At 47.8% G+C, this 22,494-nt stretch overlaps 1 protein-coding gene across 1 annotated transcript in view; it reads left to right on the forward strand.

Annotated features, from left to right (window-relative positions):
• The window catches only part of LOC138498061 (casein kinase II subunit alpha-like), a 563,172-nt gene that overhangs the window by 23,412 nt on the left and 517,266 nt on the right, over positions 1–22,494 (forward strand). Inside the window, exon 2 of the mRNA XM_069621907.1 lies at positions 19,752–19,885. Coding sequence (XP_069478008.1) covers positions 19,785–19,885 — 101 coding nt within the window. The 5' untranslated portion in view covers positions 19,752–19,784. The remainder of the gene's footprint in view (positions 1–19,751; positions 19,886–22,494) is intronic.

Raw genomic sequence — 22,494 nt, forward strand, 5'->3', positions numbered from 1 at the left:
CACGATTCTTGTTCCTTTGTAATATTGTTCCAAAATGTAACTACAGTAAAAATGTCTTTTATTATCTCCCAGAAGGAATTTAGCCCATCTGTCCTCCATGTCTAGGTGTGTTGAGGCTTTGAAATACATGTCCCTGAATTGGTTCCTTTTTTCTGTTAATGCAGGGCAGGTCATTATGATATGCTGTATTGTTTCCAGTTCATTCTTTTGTCTGCAGAACCGGCAATTTCCCATCTCCTTTGGGAGGATTTTTCTTGCTGTCATAATTTCTCATGTAGGGAGGAGGTTCAGGCGTAGTCTCATAAGTGTTTCTTACATGATGGGCAGGAAAGATATATAAGGTAAGTCGGTAAGCAGTTGAAGGGTCTATTATCCAGTTTACAATGTAGGTTTAGCTGGTATTGCCTTTTCTGCTCGATCGTATTGAACCAGTCATTAAAAAAAATATATATATTTTTCCTTTTCCGGGCATTGTAATAGCATTTCTTTCGGGATCTCAGCTGATGTTCCTAAGCTTTCCCTATGGCTTTGCCATGCCGTCAGAGTTGCTGTGTGTATGGTGATAGGCTTATGCTTGAAAATTTGAAGTGCTGGGATGTGGGCTTCCGAAATTATTTTTCTGTGTAGATCTAACCTTTTCCACGTGATTATTGACTCGAGCGACTGTATGGCCAGTTCGAACCTGATCCGCAGCATCAGAAGTGAGGAGGGTAGGGCAAGAACCTTTCTCCAAAAGATCCCCTCTAGTTGTTGCCAGATTCTCGGATCGATGTTAATCGTGGTTCGCCTCCATATTTTAGAATGGCTGCCACCTTTTGTCTGTAAAATGTAATGAGGGGCCATGCTGAAAATCTTTTGGTGCAGCATGCTTCCTTGCCGGGCTAGTGAAAGCGCCTTGGATTTGAGGTGCTCGCCCCAGTCTTTTTCTACTGGGGATTGGTTCAGCCAGATACCTAAATATTTGATGGATTTGACCTATAAAAGGTTTTGATTATGTAAGAACAAAGCTTTGGAATTTGTTTTTACGTGACATTGTGTGTGTGTCATGAATTTTTTGTGTGTTTATTTTGAGCTCGTTTGTTTCCATATATGCTTCACGTTTATGCAACGCTATTTGAAGCCCTCTGGAATTTTGTGAGAATAGGACAATGTCATCTGCGTACATTATGCATGTTAGTGTTGTTGCATTTAGCTTTGGATGGTTCGTCTGCGGAGTATAGACGTTCCATTCAAAGTCTGCAGTGAATACGTTAAAAAGGCTTGCTACGAGGAGGCAGCCTTGTTTCAATCCATTCCATCTTGAGATGTGATCTGTAAATAAGCCAGCTTTGGACATTCTAATTCTGATTGTCGTGTTCAAATATAGCTGCTTTATGGGTTGTAATATGTAATTCGGGCAGTCCCACAGTTGCAGTTTGTTCCATAGTAAGTTTCTATTTACTAGGTCAAATGCTAATTGCAGATCGACGAATCGCGCAAAGGATCTGTGATTTGAGTCCTTATTGCTTCTTGTTTTGCAATATTGAGCAGAAGTAGATTGATGTTTGTTCCCAGATGTTGTACAAAGCCTGTTTGTCTGATGGCAAATATATTTTCCTTTTTCGCCCAGTTGAGTTTTTCAAGAAGTGTGGCGAAAATCTTTCCTAGAGGGTCTAGGAGAGCTAGTTGCCTGTAGTTCTGAGGATCTTGCGATTCACCCTGCTTGAAAATCGGCCGCATGACAGCTAGTTGCCAAGAGCACGGAATGGTGTTAGTCTTGTCAATCAGTGAGAAGATTTTACCACAAATGTCTGCCCAGATCCCAAGGTTGGATTTGACTATCTCGTTGGAAAGACTGTCGGGTCCGGGGGCTCTGGGGGGATTCAATTTAACGATTGCTCTTTCGATGTCATGTTTGTCCCAAGTAAACGTCCAGCGATTATTTTGACTTTCTTCTGTTCGCTTCTCATTGTTCGGCTGGTCTTTGTATAGTTCCGTAAAATGAGTCGTCCAGCTCGTCTCTGGTACATCTGTAATCATCCTCTGGAGCCTTGTGGCAGGAGGATTTAGGAGCCCCCACTTATCTCGTGTATTGTTATTTAATGTTAATAGCATTGCTTCTGCATCAAATTGGCTTTGCATTGATCTAGTCCTCCTTATCCAATTTCTATGTTGTTTGGCTTGTCTGATCTTTTCAAAATTTACCGGAGCCATCTGTTTTAACAGTTTTATTGTCCTCCGTAGGTCTTTCTTTTTTTCAACTATTTGTGGATTGTAGGCATGAAGATGAATTTGAATGCTGTTTTTCGACTGTTTTGTTGGGTGTCTGAAAGGACAGAGGCGCCAAGAGTAATTCAATCTGTCGAGATCAGTAAGATTTTGTCTCTCAAATTTCCCAGGGAGTTTTTCAAATTCTCCTTGGGTTATTCTGAGCCTGTTGAATCCGGGATTAATTGTGAGGTCTGGTATCGTGATTTTATCATTCTGTCCAATTGTCATTGGCCAGGAAATGGTCATCATAACATGGTCACTATTTATGGATTTGATATTTAAGTCTTGATGATTTTTGCATCGATTTCTGTTGAGAGATGGATCTAATCGATTATTGCTGAAGATGGTCTATCTCTGATGTTCACTCTAGTCAAGGCTCTGGACGCCACTTCTTTGTTGCATCGCAGTGTACGAGGAGATAGCATATGGGTTTCAAGTACAGCTGCTGTCCTGTCGAACAAGTGAATATTTAGGTCTCCACATACTATGAAATTTATGTATGTGTATTTTGAGGACGTATCATCGATTGCTGAGCCTACATGATGTATGAATATTTCATCAGAGATTTCCGCCAGATTCCAGTAATTGTTTATTATTCCAAGTATCTCTGTAGTTTGCGGTAGCTCTTTCTCCATTGTTCTTTGCTTTGGTGGCCTTAGTTGTCGAAGTATAGTTAGGTGTATCCAAGAACGAATGTTGATTGATTCCACAATTTCAAGATTTGATCCTGCTTTGATTAAAGACAATAGGCCCGCTGAGGGGTGACCCTTGGCTTTTTTTATGGCTGGATTCATCAGCGTGGTGTAGCCATCACATGTTGGTTGGTTGAAAATCCAAGATTCTTGTAGGCATATGATTTCAAATTTGGCGAGGTCTTGACTTTGATTTGGGGAATAGGTGGGTATTGTCACATGAGCATAGGGAGATTTAAAGTTCACTTCATCAATAGTGGTTATAGCTCTTTGTTTCCTCTCTCATGGTGCTTGGATTGTGACCATTCTGTATGTTGCCTGTGTGTGTTTAGATCTTCTTGTCTGTTTATTTCATTGTCTCTGTTGGTTCCGTTGTGGTTTATGTTCCTCTGTCGGGGATTGTCATGCATAGCCTTTTGCGAATGATGGGAGTTTTCTAGAATGTGAGTCTGACCACTTTTTTGTTCTGCATCTTTGTCATTCATATGTTCAGTTCTTTGTATCTCGAATCCCAGCAAGTAGAGTTGGTTCTTATTATCTGTAATTAGCTTTTTGGCGGCTTGAGATGTGGGACTTATTCGCACTCTGTCCAGTTTTAAGTCATCAATACATTCTACTGTCTGAATGTCCGTCATAGTGAGTATTTTTAAGTTTGGTATTGCTTTAAAAAGCTGCAGAACATTTGTTCTGTTGAGTATTAGTTCGTCAGAGCTGGAAACGGTTCTTATAAGATTCACATCATGGGTTCTTATTGATCTGCGTGGGTTGATGAAAATAGGTAGAGTTGGGGCATTGTTCGGTGGGTGTCCACCCGAATGTGATCTTATAGATTGAGAAGTCGAACTGTGCCTGGTTCTCGGTAGATTATTACAGTTTGAGGGTTCAAACTTCTAATCTGCCCATTGGTCTCTGTATCCAGAGTGGTTTCCAATATTTCTACGCATGAGAGGGCTGTCCGTGATGTCTCCGTCGAGCTTGTTTCTTCATATTGATCAATTATTATGAGTGAGCTGTCGCTCATCTGTATTTGTGCTTCTTCAGAGATTTCTCTATTTTCATCAGTGTGCTGTGTCAGGTTTAGCAGCATCTGTAGCTGTAGCTCTTCGTCATTCAGTTGATTCTGTGACGCCACCGGCAGGGGCAATGTTCTTGTATTATGGAGTTCTGGAGCGCATACAGTTTTTTGAGCGGGCGCTTTGTCTTTATTATCCTGGGTTTTTTTTGTTCAAAGGTTTGGGCATGTTAATGTTTCTCAAAAAGGCACGCGATCCATTTTGTCTTTTTCTTGGTTTGGTTGCATTGTCTTTCTTTTTATTCGTTCTGACATCCTTGCGGACAAAGAGTTCTAAAATAGGGGTGATGGTAGCATATTCATTAAGTCGTCCTAAGCTCATCCCCAAATAATCACCCACCATTCTGAGATATTTGCTGATGAATTTAACAGTGTGATGACGTCTGATGATGTGGGAATGACTTCTAGTGTAGTACGATAATCATCAGATGACCCCAGGGTGGTCTCTAAAGTCCTCCTTCTAGACCAGGGTGACCTCCTGCTGCAAACACGGAGGGCGGGCAGCATTTCCTGGAGGTATGTGCCACTTTGGCTTAGATTCTGATCGTTACTGGGGCTTGGTGACTTGGGTGTCTCCTCTTGGAGGGATGTGGTGTTGCTAGTTCCTGGGTGTCCACCGGGCGACTCGGGTGGATGCCTTCCCTCGCCTTCTTGGGTGGGCTGTTCTTTCCATAGCATTGGGGGCACCTTGTGGAAGTGTGATCTGTTCTGTGTTATCACTTCCTGTCCTCTGGCAGCGTTTACCATGCTGTGGTTGGAATTTTAATGTCCAGGGACATGATTTATAGGACAGCGTCATCTTCTTTTGAGGCGCTCGATTCTTCACCAACACTGTGTCTCCTGCATGTAGTTCTCTGTGCTGCGCCCGGCGGACTTGGCTGTCTTTGTCGTTACGTTCTCAACTTTCTTCAGTGATTGGGGTGTCGGGTTCTGCGACTATCCAGCTTGGGTGCAGTGGTAGTTCTGCCCTATTGTCTTGTTGAGGGACCCCATGAACCTTTCTGCGTCTCCGTTCTCCTGCGGCCAGCATGGGGTTATCCTACGGTGTTTGATTTTGAGGCTGTTCAGGAATTGTTTCAGTTTGCGGCTGGTAAATGGGGACACATTGTCACTCTTCATCACTTTTCGCGGTATGCCACATGGCAAACACTTTTTCTAGCGCCGTTATTACTGATGGTGCATCAGTGAATTTGATATGCTCGACTTCTGGTTGGCTTGGGCTTCGTTTGTCTTCTCGCGGACTGGCACGCCGCACCGGTTTCTAACAGCTCTGTTACTCTGTTTTGTATTTTCAGCAACCACACTCTGGACTTCGGGTATGTTTAGGTTTTCACAATACTTTGGTGGCCCTTGTGCGCTAATCTTCGCGCTCTCTCTCCTCTAGCACCTCCGGTGGTGTCCTTTTTAAAATGACTTCTTCGTCAGATATTGTGAGCTCATGTCGGATTCCAAATAGCGCATGTAACTTCTCTTGTGCCACTGTGGTGCGCTGTGCTACCGCAGATGGGAAGTTCCTCCAGTCACCCTACTGAATGGTGTGTTTCGTGCATTGTAGGCAAGCATCTGTCACTGTTTCTTACTCTATTTCTTGTAGTGTCATCGTCCTTGGTCTTGCGCAATCTGATATGTTCAGGATATTTCTCCTCTGTGAAAGATAGTGAGCTAAAGACTCTGGGTAAGGCTCTTGTAACCAGGACTCATGTCTGGCAGAGAGTCTCCCAGGACCCCCCTTGTTGTCTGCAAATTTCAAGTAACTTTAGGTCTCGCCATAAGTTACTAGGGGAATCCAGACGTGACCCCTTGCTCACTATTCTTAGAGAGGCACAGCTACACCCTACAGATGAGGTTCAACCAGACCGAAACACATGTCTGGGGTTGCTGTTGGTAATCTTATTCAGAGGAGAATTGCCTAGCATTTCGGTGCTGGACTGCCCCAGGGCAGGACAAAGACTGATATGTTTAGGATATTTCTCCTCTGTGAAAGATAGTGAGCTAAAGACTCTGGGTAAGGCTCTTGTAACCAGGACTCATTTCTGGCAGAGAGTCTCCCAGGACCCCCCTTGTTACTTGCGCAATCTGTCACCTGACGCACATGTTCTTCTGTTTGGATGGCATGTTCTTTCTCTTGGTGGCAGGGGTGGCGAGATAGGTAATCCGCTTGGTTGTCTGCACCGGCTCTGTACGATACCTCGATACTGAATGGTTGCAGCTGCAGCATTCACTTCTCCAAGAGTGCAGTGGGGTAAGGAGCCGAGCCTTTAAAAATGGGTATATGGGGCTTGTGATCTATGAAAACCTTTGCCGGTTGTGCCAGGAGGTAGACTTGGAAATGTCGTCATCCCCACAGTATTGCAAAGGCTTCTTTTTCTTTGTGGGTGCAGTTCTGTTTCGTTTTGGAAAGGGTTCGGCTGGCAAAAGTGACTTGGTACACAGTGCTTTCCTGGTCGATTTGAGTCAGCACTGCCCCATGTCCTACTGGAGTCCTTGGCATGGTATGGTATGGTAATGTTTATTTGTAAAGCACCTATATAAAAGGCAAGTGTTTCAAAGCGCTAAAGGAGGGAGGGAACAAGGAGGAAGAACAGTCATTTCAGAGCCCTGGAATTTCTGAACGATACAAGTCTGCACAGGCAGAGTAAGTGCATATAATACAATTGTTAGGAAAGATTTCGTAATTGTAGGTAATTTTCCTTCCATGTGGCAACCCCTAAACTTTTTGCTGTTTTTCACCTTGTTCTTGACTTTGCCAGAGAAGTGCAGCCTTCTGCCGCACTCCTCTGGGCTTTCGCTCCTTTCTTACGGGGAAACTGACATGCCCTTAAGACAGTCAGTACCGGGGAACGCTGTTTCCCGTAGTTTCTTTTATCATGTTGCGGCTTTAGTGCAACATGACACAAGAGGGCACTGTAAGCTAAGTTACAGCTCTCTTGGGTCTCTAGCCTTCTACAGGCCCTAGATACTCGTTTAGGATGGTATTTGATCGGTGCAAGTAATTCAGGGACGGGAATGGTGGCAGCGATCGTTTCTTTGTATTTTGAGCTCCTTTTGGCGTTCTAAGCGCGTTTTCTGCGCTTAACCCAAAATGGTGGCCTGGCTCCCAAAATGGCCAGACCACGAGGATCCTTTGTCCTGTCCGCTGACTGTCTTGCTCCCTTCACCTTCCCCAGGTCGAGCCGACCCGGGGACTTCCTTATTTGGGCATGTACTTTCCCGCGAAACACAGATGCTTTTGCGGGCTTCTACATGTCTTTTGTGTGCCTCCAGGATGTGGGCTGGGATGTCTGGTCCCAAAGCACATCCTGGGTGCCAGAGAGTCTAGGGTGGTGTGAATGCCTGGGACTACCGTGGTCCGTGATTGGTCCACGAATGGTGTGAGTGTTGATGAGCGGATCTCCCATTGGGTCCCCTCCGTTTTGGCGCGAAGGGAACCGTGGATAAGAGGGGGCTGGAAACGCCACTACCAGGTCGATCTCCTGAGTTCTCACGAACGAAGGAATACAGGAGCCAAGTATCCTGCAACCAAGAGGCTGGACCGAGGAATCGCTGGTGACCCGCTGAAGGACTCCTCCTCTGCACTGCTGTCGCCTTGTGAAACCCTTTTCACCTTTGATCGAACCAGAAGGCCTGTACTGGTGCTTCGTCCCTTGGAATAGCGGGAACAGCTATTCTCGGCATCTTCATCATCTCCTGCCAGTAAGCCTTCGGAAGCGTCTCTGGGCCATCCAGTTGACTGACCAGCTTACACAGGAGTCTTGCTCTGTAACCGCCGCCAGGTTGTGTAGTATTTTGAGTCCTTGTCACTCTCACACGCTTCGTACACTTGGCGTTCCCAAGTCTGAAGTGAGTAGTGTACATTTGGCTCAGATACACACGGCCGCTCCGTTGCCCTGCTGTGGTGACAAAACTGTGCAGGTTTCTTCGATTGGGACGTCTTTTTACTCAACACGACGACGAGGCGTTCCCTGCTCTTCGGAACCTGCCAGCTGCTGAAACTGACGCGGAGAAGCCTGGGTCTGCTTGCATCGGGGACCGGTAATTAGTTTAGCTAGGATCTGGTCGCCCTCCTGCAGGAGCCCATTGCTTTTCCCCGCTGTGTAAAACAGCACCCTTTTGCCGTACTCGCGCTCTGCTTCTGCCCACTGTGGAGGCTGCGCTTGAGTCACGGAACTTGTTCTCCTTCATTTGTGCACTGAACTGAACTGCCTGATTTCCTTAGAAGAGACTCTCCTTTTGCCCGTTGGCACCAGCGTGTGCAGGTACTTTTGAGCACAAGGCTCCACTCTTCGCAGGGCTCGGACTTCCATCTAGTTAGGTGCCTCTGAAGGCGAACTGAGTCTAAAGCATTGTATCGCATTGCCTGTTTTCCTTCCCTTGCTGGTGGACTACACATTTCGTGCATATAACTCTTGCGACTGTCGTATTTGTATATGTATTGTGTTGATATGGTATGTGTTGGTTTAATATTGTGATACTGTGATTTTCTCGCTGCGGTCATTGTTTTAAAGGCCTTAAAATAAATGTGTATATATTTTTGATATAACAACTGTTTGGAGTAGTTTGTAAGTGATCTTGCTTTGTGTGCTCATTGCGGGCTTTCAGTCACCCTCACCCCTCTTGAGACCTAGTCTTGACCGCCGCGATCGCTACCTTGATTGGTCTGGCTCGTCCAGAGGTTACCCTGTTAGAAGTAATTAGGTTGGCCTTCTGAACTTCTGCGCCACCAGGACAGAGTTCAGAAATCCGTCTTAACAAATTGGTGTACAGCGGTGGGATACGACTGAAGGTATCCAGTGTTGCGCACGAACTAAGGCATTTCAGGTTATTCCAACCAGGACACGTAGTGAATTGTTGTAGTATAACTTTAAAAAGGCCATAGTCCTATCTAACAGTATGGAAACAAATACCTTGTTAACTTTAAATGCTTCCAAATCAGAAACATTGAAGAAGATGTGTGCGGAGAGAGGTGTTTCCTCTCAAGGCACGAAATTGGAAATGATCCAAAGAATCGTGGCGTGGCAAGAAGCGCAGCTTGACGCTATAACTTCTGAGGACAGTGCGGAAGGTGGTGGGGCTGCTCTCACTGGTAGAACCGACGGTTCTGCCACTGCACTGATCCATCGCGACCACGAGGACTGGGAGGACGAGATGTCTAATGTTTCCTCTGCCAGTGCTGATGGGGAGGCTATGCTTGAATTCAAGAAGCAAGAGCTGCGGTTTAGGCAGCAGGAGCTTGAATTCAGCATAGCCAAACTAAAAATCGAACAGGCAGAAAAACAAAAAGACAGGGATCACCAGTTGGAACTGGCCAAGCTTCAGGTTGCAAATGGGTCGAAGGGTCCTGGACATGGGTCTGGGGCCTCCTCTCATCCACGGTTTCCGAAAGATCTGCTCAGTGTGTATGAGGAAAGGAATGACATTATGGACTGGCTGAATGCGTTTGAGTATGCATGCGAAGTTCAACAAGTTGACAATGCTGATAAGATTGCATGGTTACTCAGCAGACTGCCCCATTCTGGCTGTAGTGCCATTATGGAAATGTCGAAGGCTGAGCGAGCTGATTTCGCAATGTTAAAGCAAACTCTCATTTTAAAGTTTGGGAAGACTCCGGCCCAATATTTGAAACGTTTCAGAGAGTATAAGAAAAAGGAAGGTGGTACTTGGGTATCTTATGTCACTGAATCTTTGAAAAACTTAACTGGCTGGGTCGAAGGGTATAAGGTTTCTACCTTCGAAGGCATGATAAATCTTGTCATGCTGGAACACATTTTTGCTTCTTCTTCCCCGGAGCTTAAGCAGCATTTGGCCGATTCGAAGGAGATAGATCCTAAGAAGCTGGCCATTGCAGCAGACTTATGGGTGTCACATCGAGTGTCCCATAAGGACAAAACTCATCCTGGTAAGCAGGAGGAAGGGAAAAAGTCCAAAGATATGGAGGGTGGAGAATCTGCTAAATCTTCTTCCCATAAGGGCCACAAAAAGAAAAATAAGGGTAGGACACGAGAACTCACAGGGTATTGGAGGTCAGCCTCCGAAACAAAACTCTGGTTACAATAAGCCTCCCTATGTAAACAGACCCAATGGATCTTGTTTTGCTTGTGGAGCAACTGGCCACGTGAAAGGGGATCCCCGTTGTAAGGTTAGACCTTTGGGTTCCACTCCCCTAATCTGGCCTTCTCCTCCTACGAGGAAGAAGAGATTACAGGAGCATCCTTCTCCTCAGACTCATTTCCCAGCGGGATAGAGGCTGAGGTAGTTTTAGTGTCCCTGGGTTCCTGGGAGCCTAAAGTCGCAGAGGCTTATGCTAGGATTCCTGATAATACCAAGCACTACTTTAAAGACAGTGTGCTGATCAATGGAGTAGATACTCCAGCTCTTAGGGATAGTGGGTGCAGTCGCACTGTAGTGGATTCTACCTTGGTAGACTCAGAGGAAGTTGCCAGAGCTACTCTGATGCCCACTAAGTTGGCTGACGGCCTCCTCCGTATGTTTCCCGTAATACCTGTAAATCTTACTTTAAATGGTACAGCAGTCAGGATTCCAGTGAGCATTCAGAGAAACGTCCCGGGAAAGGTCTTGTTAGGTAATGATCTCAGAGCTTTAGGGCTCGTAGGAGACACTGCCGAAAGACCCTGCACACGGTCTCAAGCACGGGCAGCATTGGCCAAGTCCAATACGCCGCCCCAGCCGAAGGGGAAACCCAAGGCGAAAGGAGTCGACAAGTCACGACGAGGGAAAGAGAATATTCCCCCGAGCTCGCCTACCACTGCGGTGGAGGAAGTTGGTCAATCGCCCGGGCCTGACGAGGAGGTGGCGATGCCTGAAGTATTCGACCCCAACTATCATCCTGAACTAAAAGACTTGTTAGTTGAAGGAGGTCCTGATAGGGACGAATTCAGTAAAGGCCAACGTGAGTGCCCATCTCTGGAAGGCCTAAGGAGACAGGGCTGCTCCCAGCTTGAGGGTGAACCTCCTGGGACGCATAGGATTTATTGGGAAGGTGGACTCCTGTATAGTGAGCCCACAGAGTCTACAGAAGGAGACCATAGGAAGTTGGTGGTTCCCCTTGCTGTTAGGCCCTTCCTCCTGCAGTTGGCGCATGAAGTTCCCCTTGCTGGTCACCTTGGTATGAAGAGGACCAAGCAAAGGTTATCCATGCACTTCTACTGGCCCAAGATGGGGGTGCAAGTAGAAAGTCACTGCAGGAGTTGTACCTCATGCCAGTTGTCTGGTAAGGTTGGCGCGACAATCCAAGCTCCGTTGGTACCGCTCCCAGTTGTGGGGGTACTATTTGAAAGGGTAGGGATCGACATCGTTGGTCCCCTTGACCCGCAAACATCCTCGGGCAATAGGTTTATCCTGGTGCTGGTCGACCATGCAACCAGATATCCTGAGGGCATCCCATTGAAAACTGTAACTGCCAAGTCAGTTGCAAAAGCTTTACTCGGCATATTTACTAGGGTTGGCTTCCCTAAAGAAGTTGTGTCGGATCGTGGCAGCAACTTTATGTCAAAGTATATGCAGGCTATGTGGAAAGAATGTGGGGTCACCTACAAGTTCTCTTCTGCATACCACCCCCAGACCAATGGTCTGGTGGAACGTTTCAACAGAACGTTAAAGAGCATGATTGGGGCTCTGGAGGAACCTCAGAGAAGAAAATGGGATCTTCTTTTACCATGCTTACTGTTTGCCTACCGAGAGGTACCACAGGAGGGTGTTGGCTTCAGCCCCTTCGAACTTCTGTTCGGTCATCCCGTACGGGGACCCTTAGCCATCGTCAAAGAGGGATGGGAGATGCCCACTCCCCCTGTTACTACCAACTTAGTTGATTATGTGCTAGGGCTCAGAAAACGGATGGTGCTTCTGATGGGCTTGGCTAGTGATAAATTGAAGGCAGGGCAAGCGCTGGTGAAACATTGGTATGACCAGAAAGCTTCCCTCATCAACTTTACACCTGGTCAGCAAGTCCTGATCATGAATCCCATAAGGCCTCGAGCTTTACAGGACAAATGGTCAGGCCCGTACACAGTGGTGGAACCCCTGGGTGAGGTTAACTATTTAGTGGACCTTGGAAGGCCTGGACAGGCTCCAAAAGTGTTTCACGTGAATAGGCTGAAGGCTTTCGTCCCAAGAGTCGAAATCGCAGCACTGCTACTGGCTTCAGACGTTGAGGAAGAGGAGTCTGAACCTCTCCCCGACCTGTTCCAAAGCGGTCCTTCAGATAGCTCCTTTGAGGGTGTCCGAGTGGCCCCTCACCTGACTTCTGATCAGCAGGCTGAGGTGAAAAGTTTGCTTAGGCAGTTTTCCCCCCTGTTTTCACAGTCGCCTGGTTTGACACCTTGGTGCAAACATAACATTGACACAGGAGACAGTGTACCTACCAAAAGTAGGGGATACAGGATGTCAGACAAAGTACGGTCTTATATTAAGACCGAGGTCAACAAGATGTTAGACCTTGGGGTGATTGAACCCTCTAGTAGTCCTTGGTCCAGCCCTGTGGTTTTGGTTCCAAAGGCAGGCACTTCTGAATTGAGGTTCTGCGTGGATTACAGGGCTCTGAATGCTGTCACCAAGACAGATGCACACCCCTTGCCTCGAACAGATGAGCTGGTGGATACTTTGGGTGCCTCCAAGTACCTCAGCACGTTTGACCTCACTGCTGGCTATTGGCAAATAGCTTTAGCAGAACATGCCAAGGAGAAGACAGCATTTTCTACTCCAGACGGCCTTTACCAATTCCGGGTAATGCCGTTCGGGTTGAAGAATGCCCCTGCCACTTTCCAGAGGCTTGTGAATCATGTGTTGAATGGGTTGGACAAATTCTGTCTTGCATATCTGGACGATATAGCAGTTTTCAGTGCCACCTGGGAAGACCATGTGAAACACCTCGGGATTGTGCTCCAGGCTCTTCAGAAAGCACACCTGACCATAAAGGCTAGTAAATGCCAGATTGGACAAGGCTCAGTGGTTTACCTTGGACATGAAGTAGGTGGAGGGAGGATGCAGCCTCTACCCAGTAAAGTACAAGCAGTACAAGACTGGCCTACCCCCAATACGCAAACCCAAGTGAGAGCCTTCTTAGGATCGTGCAGACGGACGCCTCTGACACTGGGATAGGAGCTGTACTATCACAAGTAGATGAGAAGGCTAAGGAACACCCTATCGGTTTTATTAGTCGCCAGCTTAAGGACAGAGAGCTCAGATGGTCCACTGTAGAGAAAGAATGTTTCTCTGTTGTGTGGGCCCTAAGGAAGCTGAGGCCCTACCTCTATGGGACCCACTTCACTGTGCAAACTGACCATAAGCCGTTAAAGTGGCTAATGAACATGAAGGGGGAGAATCCAAAGTTGCTTAGGTGGTCCATAAGTCTACAAGGCTTCGACTTCACTATTGAGCATAGGCCAGGTGTCCAACATAGCAATGCTGATGGGTTGTCCAGAATGTTTAACCGACCTGAACAAGAGACTCATCCAGGGGTGGATTAGTTCCCCCTGTCCATAGTCTGGGAGGGGCGAGTGTTAGGAAAGATTTCGTAATTGTAGGTAATTTTCCTTCCATGTGGCAACCCCTAAACTTTTTGCTGTTGTTTTTCACCTTGTTCTTGACTTTGCCAGAGAAGTGCAGCCTTCTGCCGCACTCCTCTGGGCTTTCGCTCCTTTCTTACGGGGAAACTGACATGCCCTTAAGACAGTCAGTACCGGGGAACGCTGTTTCCCGTAGTTTCTTTTATCATGTTGTGGCTTTAGTGCAACATGACACAAGAGGGCACTGTAAGCTAAGTTACAGCTCTCTTGGGTCTCTAGCCTTCTACAGGCCCTAGATACTCGTTTAGGATGGTATTTGATCGGTGCAAGTAATTCAGGGACGGGAATGGTGGCAGCGATCGTTTCTTTGTATTTTTAGCTCCTTTTGGCGTTCTAAGCGCGTTTTCTGCGCTTAACCCAAAATGGTGGCCTGGCTCCCAAAATGGCCAGACCACGAGGCTCCTTTGTCCTGTCCGCTGACTGTCTTGCTCCCTTCACCTTCCCCAGGTCGAGCCGACCCGGGGCCTTCCTTATTTGGGCATGTACTTTCCCGCGAAACACAGATGCTTTTGCGGGCTTCTACATGTCTTTTGTGTGCCTCCAGGATGTGGGCTGGGATGTCTGGTCCCAATACACATCCTGGGTGCCAGAGAGTCTAGGGTGGTGTGAATGCCTGGGACCACCGTGGTCCGTGATTGGTCCACGAATGGTGTGAGTGTTGATGAGCGGATCTCCCATTGGGTCCCCTCCGTTTTGGCGCGAAGGGAACCATGGATAAGAGGGGGCTGGAAACGCCACTACCAGGTCGATCTCCTGAGTTCTCACGAACGAAGGAATACAGGAGCCAAGTATCCTGCAACCAAGAGGCTGGACCGAGGAATCGCTGGTGACCTGCTGAAGGACTCCTCCTCTGCACTGCTGTCGCCTTGTGAAACCCTTTTCACCTTTGATCGAACCAGAAGGCCTGTACTGGTGCTTCGTCCCTTGGAATAGCGGGAACAGCTATTCTCGGCATCTTCATCATCTCCTGCCAGTAAGCCTTCGGAAGCGTCTCTGGGCCATCCAGTTGACTGACCAGCTTACACGGGAGTCTTGCTCTGTAACCGCCGTCACGTTGTGTAGTATTTCGAGTCCTTGTCACTCTCACACGCTTCGTACACTTGGCGTTCCCAAGTCTGAAGTGAGTAGTGTACATTTGGCTCAGATACACACGGCAGCTCTGTTGCCCTGTTGTGGTGACAAAACTGTGCAGGTTTCTTCGATTGGGACGTCTTTTTACTCAACACGACGACAAGGCGTTCCCTGCTCTTCTGAACCTGCCAGCTGCTGAAACTGACGCGGAGAAGCCTGGGTCTGCTTGCATCGGGGACCGGTGAGTAGTTTAGCTAGGATCTGGTCGCCCTCCTGCAGGAGCCCATTGCTTTTCCCCGCTGTGTAAAACAGCACCCTTTTGCCGTACTCGCGCTCTGCTTCTGCCCACTGTGGAGGCTGCGCTTGAGTCGCGGAACTTGTTCTCCTTCATTTGTGCACTGAACTGAACTGCCTGATTTCCTTAGAAGAGATTCTCCTTTTTCCCGTTGGCACCAGCGTGTGCAGGTACTTTTGAGCACAAGGCTCCACTCTTCGCAGGGCTCGGACTTCCATCTAGTTAGGTGCCTCTGAAGGCGAACTGAGTCTAAAGCATTGTATCGCACTGCCTGTTTTCCTTCCCTTGCAGGTGGACTACACATTTCGTGCATATAACGCTTGCGACTGTCATATTTGTATATATATTGTGTTGATATGGTATGTGTTGGTTTAATATTGTGATACTGTGATTTTCTCGCTGCGGTCATTGTTTTAAAGGCCTTAAAATAAATGTGTATATATTTTTGATATAACAACTGTTTGGAGTAGTTTGTAAGTGATCTTGCTTTGTGTGCTCATTGCGGGCTTTCAGTCACCCTCACCCCTCTTGAGACCTAGTCTTGACCGCCGCGATCGCTACCTTGATTGGTCTGGCTCGTCCAGAGGTTACCCTATTCCAAGTAATTAGGTTGGCCTTCTGAACTTCTGCGCCACCAGGACAGAGTTCAGAAATCCGTCTTAACAACAATTAACCCTGTAGATCACAGCAAATGGGTCTGATGATGATTCTGCAGTTTTTCCAAGTGCATTGAGGCATCACCATGCAAGGATGGGACACAGGGAAGATAAATCGACGATCTTCAAGGCATGGTGCATTCAGATCGTGCAAGTGCACAGACGGTACAGGAGAGGCGAGGGGTGGCAGGGTGTGGGGGAGGACAAGTAAACTGCAGGGGGGAGAGGGGTAGTCAAGTACGCCCAGTCAGTCAGAAACTGGGTAAGTGCTGAGAGATGCCCTTCTCATGGTCGTTGATTTGCTGGAAGGCATGTTGGTGGTGTTCGGACCATTCTCACTGTGTTTCCTTTTGGATCAGCCTTCTCAGTGGTGCTGAGATGGTTGCTAGCAAGGGGATAAACCTGGTGCAGTAGGTAGCCATTCCCATGAAGTTCCGGACTGTTGACGCTGACGTGGGGGCCTTGGTTTCCTTAATGTCTTGGCAGGATCGGGTGACGCACTTTCTGCATTGAACATGTAGCCGAGGAAGTTTAGTTCGCTCCTGCCAAACTCACACTTCTCTGCATGCAAGGTGAGGCCGGACTCTTCCAGGCATTACAGGATGGCGGTTAGCCGTTCGTGATGCTCTTCCACAGTTGTTTCGTAGACGAGGATATCGTCACTGATGTTGGTGGTACCTGCCAGGCCTTTCAGCGCTTTCTGAATTTCATTCTGAAATACCTCTGCGGCCGAGGATATTCCAAAGTTTAATCTCCTTGTACCTCCTGAGGCCCCAGTGAGATGAGAATGTTGTTATATGGCGTGACTCTCGAACCAGGCTTATTTGGTGATAGCCGGAGCGTAAGTCTAGTTGAGAGTCACATGACGGACCTATGGCTGCATTGGGCAGCCGCATGTCAGTAGAGATTCCTACTGCGCTTGGTTGCTGTGGTTTCTGGGCAACGACCATGGTGTGGTCCCACGGTGTTGGACCTAATGTCTTCTCGACGATTCCTTGTTCTTTCTGTTTTTATAGTTCTTTCTCCACTGCCTCGCGCATGTGAAAAGGAACTCGGTGCCTTACTGCTTTGGGCTCGATTGTTGGGTCAATATGCAGTTTGATCATCCTTCCTTTGAGGCATCTTATGCTTTGGAACACTTTATTGTGCTTCGTGAGGAGGTTCCCGATTTCAGGTGACGCTGATGCAAATTTCACAAGCCTCAGCTTCTCAGCGGTGCAGTGTTTCCAGGCCTGCGTCAACCACATGTATACTGGCTCGACATGTTGTTCCATTGTGTGATAGGTTGGAGCGGAATGACCCTGCTACTGGTAGCAGCTTTTTGCATCCATATGCAAAGAGTTGCACTAGCTTGTCTTTGAGTTGTGGTCTTGGTTTGATCTTTTTAAATTTGAGCAGGGGCATGACTTTCACCGTCACTACGGTGTCTATAACGACATTGGTAGGTGTCCAATAAGATAGGATGGTGCAGGCAGGTCGCCTGGACTTCTTCCCTTTGTGGTGGTTCTTTGTGGGTTTAATGGCGGATATCATGTGTACCCGTTCACTGTTCTTTTTCTAATGACTGCGGCGCCTCCCTGGGGATGCCTCTTCCTCTAAGGAGGCATCTGTGTCGCTGCTGCTAGGTGATCTCTGTGCTGCGGCGACGGCTCTGGCTTTGCCTCTACCTTTCTGCCTGTGGCTTGAGGTTTATGGTTGTTCTACACTCGGGGGAGGCGGGTTGAGGCAGGGCTGCAAGGTGGTTTAGCCTCTTGCATTTCCAGCAGGTAACCCCTAGGGCTGGGCACGCTTCACCTCTGTGCCAGGGTCCCCCACACTATTTGCAGAAACCTCGCCGCTTCGGTGGTTGCCATGGTGTGGCGTTGTTGGGTCGTCCATGTTCTGGCCTTCCCCTGAATGCTGCGATCTCTTCCTCCTTCTGGATATTGTCAAGGGGTAATCATTGCATGATGGCCTCCATGGCGGCTACTTGGTCGTCTGTGCATTCCCGTAGTCTGCCCATGGGTAGGATCCGGCCCAAGGGAATGTTCTTCTCTCACAACACTGCGCTGCGCAGCTTATCGGATGATAATCTGTTGATGATTTGCATGTGGACAGTGCCATTTCCCTGAGTCGTGTGCGGACATCATCAATGGTTTCCTTGGCCCTTTGTCTGCTCATGCAGAATTTAAAACCTTTGTAATCGGGGTTCAGTTCAGGTTTAAACTTGTTGTTCAACACTGATTTTGCAGCATTGTAGATGTCTATCACCTCTCTGTTACGTAGGGTGCTGAACAGTTTTAATGCTAGAACGCCGATGTTTAATGGTAGTAGCGTGCGCTGTTTCTTCCCCTCTGTTATGTCCCTGGCTTGCATGTTCCGCTCAAATTGTTGTATCCATATTCCCCACCTGAGGGCTGCTTCTGTAGCATACTGGTCAAAAGGCCTCATAAATGTTATCTGTGTGTTATCTGGGCCTTCTGTTCTCATATAGTAGTATCTGGGGGTTCAGCTGCTGTTGCCTTCTCTTGTAGGGCTGCTATGGGGGCTTGCCATGTGGTCTGCAAGTATATGTGCACGTGGGCTTGCCTGGCTTGTTTGCAGCATGTGTATTTCTGCTGCTGCCTGCTTAGTTCACAATTTCTCTTGGTTGCCGGGGTATACACCTCTCCCCCACACTCTCACCTTGTAGGAGAGTTGACCAGCGCTACTCAGCCTCACTCTGGGCTGTTCAGTTGGTTTTCGCGCCTTTCCTGGTAGTGCACATGTCCCGTTTTGGCCAGCAGTGGGAGTGCGAACCGTAGGTGGCGCGGCACACGTGGCTCAATTTCACGCCTCATCACCAGTCTGATAATATAATGGCTGATATCCTGCTCTCTATACGGAGGTCGGGCGGGCGACAACACACACACTTATCCGCACACGGAGCGTGGCGAAAGGAAGACACGTCCAGCCACTGACTGTGTCTCAGTGAGGCCCCACCCCCTTCCGGGCATCCCCCCTCTTATCACTTACTGTTCCCTTGTCACGTGAGGCAGGCTCCTCTCGCTCACGTGACTTGGGATATTTGTGTACACCACACTGAGAGCCACCCACCCATATCTTGTGAGTATCAAGGACGTTGGCCTGAACGCCTTGGAGCAATTTGGCCAAACTGAGTTTTTTTTATTGCCCAATAAATTCTACAAGTGTATGCTAGGTTGCGCTTACCAAATGCCCTTTATCTTGCATTGCTGTGAACGGCAGCTCAGTTTCACATCTGCTGGTCCCATATTGCAGAAATTGCACCCTCCATATGGAAGCATTGCGTTCCTCATTCTATATTTCAATGTTTACATGTTGTTCTACTGTGCCTAATGATGAGAATTGGGCTTTGTGTGGGTGTTAGATGTTCATTGGCAACAGCCATTCTGCACAGAGTCTCCTTATAGTCTCTTTACAACTTTTCTGGAGAATTGACTGTGCGTCCTGTAATGGGTAAGGTGACGAGCCTCTCCAGTGCTGGAGAATAGCCTGGCTCTCTTTCCCCCTCGCCCTCCTTCCGTAATGTTGAATGGGGTATGTGCTGCTCGTGATCGAGAGACATGCGCCTCTCTGTATGGGGAGGAACGTGATGTGCATCTCTTGAAATGGAATCTGGCATGGTCCAGGCTGTGTGCGCCTCACATGGGATGTAGGCATGACACTGTAGTGCCACAAGAGTATTAAAAGTCAAATGTGTTGTCTGCTTTACAAAAAATGTACCTATACCTTTTTAGAGTAAATGTTTCTGTATGTGATGCTAACGTACTCTCCTCGTCGCTCCTTCCGGTTATGCAATACTCCGGTTACGTTAACACGGTAAATCCCTTTAGGTAATGTCTATCAAATGCTGAGGCACCTGCTTCTCTGCTGGACTTGAAACTTTGAAATTAGTGATTGGCTTAATCAGCATTACTATCCTGTGGACATAAGAAATGTGTCATACGGTTGGGCTTTTGTTTTAGTTCAATTAATGTTAGTGTGTATTTTGAAGACACCATCCAGACCAACATCCATTTCTGTGTTGAATGAAAATGTAGTGTTTGCACTATCTTACACTTGTGGTTCTTTGATGAGCTACCTGTACATTGGAAGGCTTCCCATTAACTTGTACTTACCTTGTTTCTGTTTCAGGGGCGGCCGAGTTGAACATCTCTTTTTTGCACCATGTCGGGACCCGTGCCAAGCCGAGCGAGAGTCTATTCTGATGTCAACACACAGAGGCCTAGAGAGTACTGGGACTACGAATCGCACGTGGTGGAATGGGGGTAAGTCCAGTGTATGGCACTTTTGGGAGTCGAGCCAAGCTTGGGTGTTATTCGGAAATAAGAACATGATAACGAAGTTTGAAGTCGAGGCATCTAAAGACTCAGACCTTCACTTGATAAATTAATTTCTAAGGTTGATACCAAGGCTCGCGTGAAGCAAAATGTTGGGAACCTTGAATATGGTTATTGAGGCCCTGTGGAACATTTGGGGCTTTTATGGTTCCAAAAACAGGAGGACCAAGTCAATAAGAATTGGGAGTCCAGCAACCTTGATGCTAAAGGTCGAAGCCCTACACCCTTGTTAGTAAGAATCAAGAGTGTGGCAGATCCTTGTGCACCGTGAATAAGACTTGCATAGTACTAAATAACCTTGTGCTATCTTGGGTGGGGCACTATAACATATCAAAGGCCCAAGTATCATCACCAGCTGCGAATGCAGGAGCTGTCAATGGGAGTTCCTTTGTTGAAGAAATGTTGGATGCTCGAATCAGCTGGAGTTGTTAATTATTTGGTACCTGATACGGATCCAATGAATCTATTTTCTTGGATATGGAATGGCTGGAGGTGGGTATTTGCATATGCAGCCACTGCAGTTTGATGCATGAATAGGGGGGATCTCCACGTTTTTGGAAAATGAATGTCATGTATGTGTTCTTGTATATAGATTGAAGGCAATTTTCGTTTTGTGTTTCGGTGCAGCTGGGGTATTATTTTCAAATAGATTGGTTCCTTCCATGGATTCCTCATTAATCTCATCACCATCTCAGCACAGCTTTTCTTTGGAAACTTTTCCACCACCAGGGGGCGCAGCGCTGCTCTGTGACGGCTCTGCCCGACACCAACACTCACCCGTGCCGGACATGATGTCGGGGCTAGTATATATTGAGGCGCACTGTGAGCTCAGTTTCTTTTTACAGCTCACTTTGTTCGCTAATTCGGAACACGCTCGTCGAGCTTACTTTTTTCTCTATGCCATACCTACTCTGTCAAAGTCCTCAGGCTTCAAGCCGTGCATGGACTGCAGCTATCCGATATCGGTCTTGGATCTGCACCAGATTTGTCTATATTGTTTAGGCGTGGACCATGACGCCCAGGATTGCGGATCGTGCTAGTCCATGCCCCCAAGGCCCTCTGGGGAAGGGCGGTGAAACACTTCACATTTGTCCACAAGGTGAAGGGTGTGTCACGACCCTCGCCCAAAACCCCCTCTGGCAAACCTATTGGACAGGTGGAGTCAGGACTCGGGCCTCTAGAGCCAGGCATCCTTTTTCAAAACCCTCTTGGGGCCACGCCTGGCGCCTGTGGCGCCAGGCTCATACACCATGAGAAACATGTGCTTGGGAACTACTTATTGTGTTGCCAGCCAACATGGAGACATCCACATAGCTTGGTTCCCAAGAACCAAGCTATGCGGCCTAGTGTTTTGGGTCTGGTAGCCTAAGGACTACTTTTCCTGGACTATTTTGTTGGGGCTATTTAAAGCACACCAGACCAAGACAACACGCTTCGCGTTACTTTGCAGCTTGCAACGTGACACTCACCGTGTCCAGCTATTCCCTCAAACCTCGGAGAAGCAGAACCTGCAAGGAGACAAAAGGAACATCATTAGCAGCAGCATCTTTCCTGCAGTCTTCATCTTTAACCACTCGCAGCTTCTGAGAACAGCTTCCTTGAATCAGCAAGCCTCCCGGACAGAACGACTTGAAAGAGGAAGATAGAGGCAACATTAAAGAAAGCAGTAGAGACATTGGTAAATTACAAACTGCTCAAAAGGCTTACCTGGCTGGTCACCTCATGGCTGGCACCATTCCGGACATTCTACTGGCGCTGAAGAACACCGCGACCTACAAGGAAGGAAAACACAGGTTAGCAAAGTCAAGACTTCGCAGCGCTGCGCATAGCGTTTACTTACCGATCAGCGCTCTTACTGCTCTGCATTCCTAAGGGAGGAAAAAGAGACATTCTAAGCAAAGGCCTGCAGGATAGGAACAAAACTAAAGAACAGCAATAAGACCTACCTGAACAATTTCAAACGGGCCGGCGTCAGTGAAGTAACTGGACCGCATACGCCCATGAAAGACAACGCGCCCCTGCAAAGAAGGCAGGACGGAGAGCACGCCTAATTCTACCACCAGGTGAGGAGAGGGCCCAGAGGGGCTGTAATCATACGGGGGTGGATGGAGGATACTTACCCCGGTCGGTCAGTCTTGAACACAGTCCTCCTGTATTTTCAGGCAGAACCTTCCCCGCAGACCACATCTGGGAAAAGCTGAGAAGCATACCAGCGAGTAACCCGGCTGGGTGGCGTCCCTGTGGATACCAGGTGAGCGTAACAGAACGCAAGCCCTACCATAACAAATCCACCTGGGCGCCATGGAGACATCAAAAATGGACTAATTGGTCCAATTACTAGGAGAGCTTCGTGCTGAGGTTCATTCTGCCCGACAAGAGACTAATGCCCTCCGGAGAGACCTAATAGTGACCAAAGAACGCACTGAAGAGATTAGCAGGCAATACTTGCAATCACAGGCAGGACAGATACCTCTACCAGGAAGCAATCCAATAACGCAAAACCCCGCCATATCATCCACCCTGGAACAGTTCCCTTG

The sequence above is a fragment of the Ambystoma mexicanum genome, chromosome 5q, assembly GCF_040938575.1.
Source record: "Ambystoma mexicanum isolate Mex_15411 chromosome 5q, UKY_AmexF1_1, whole genome shotgun sequence".
NCBI classification, from domain to species: Eukaryota; Metazoa; Chordata; class Amphibia; order Caudata; family Ambystomatidae; genus Ambystoma; species Ambystoma mexicanum.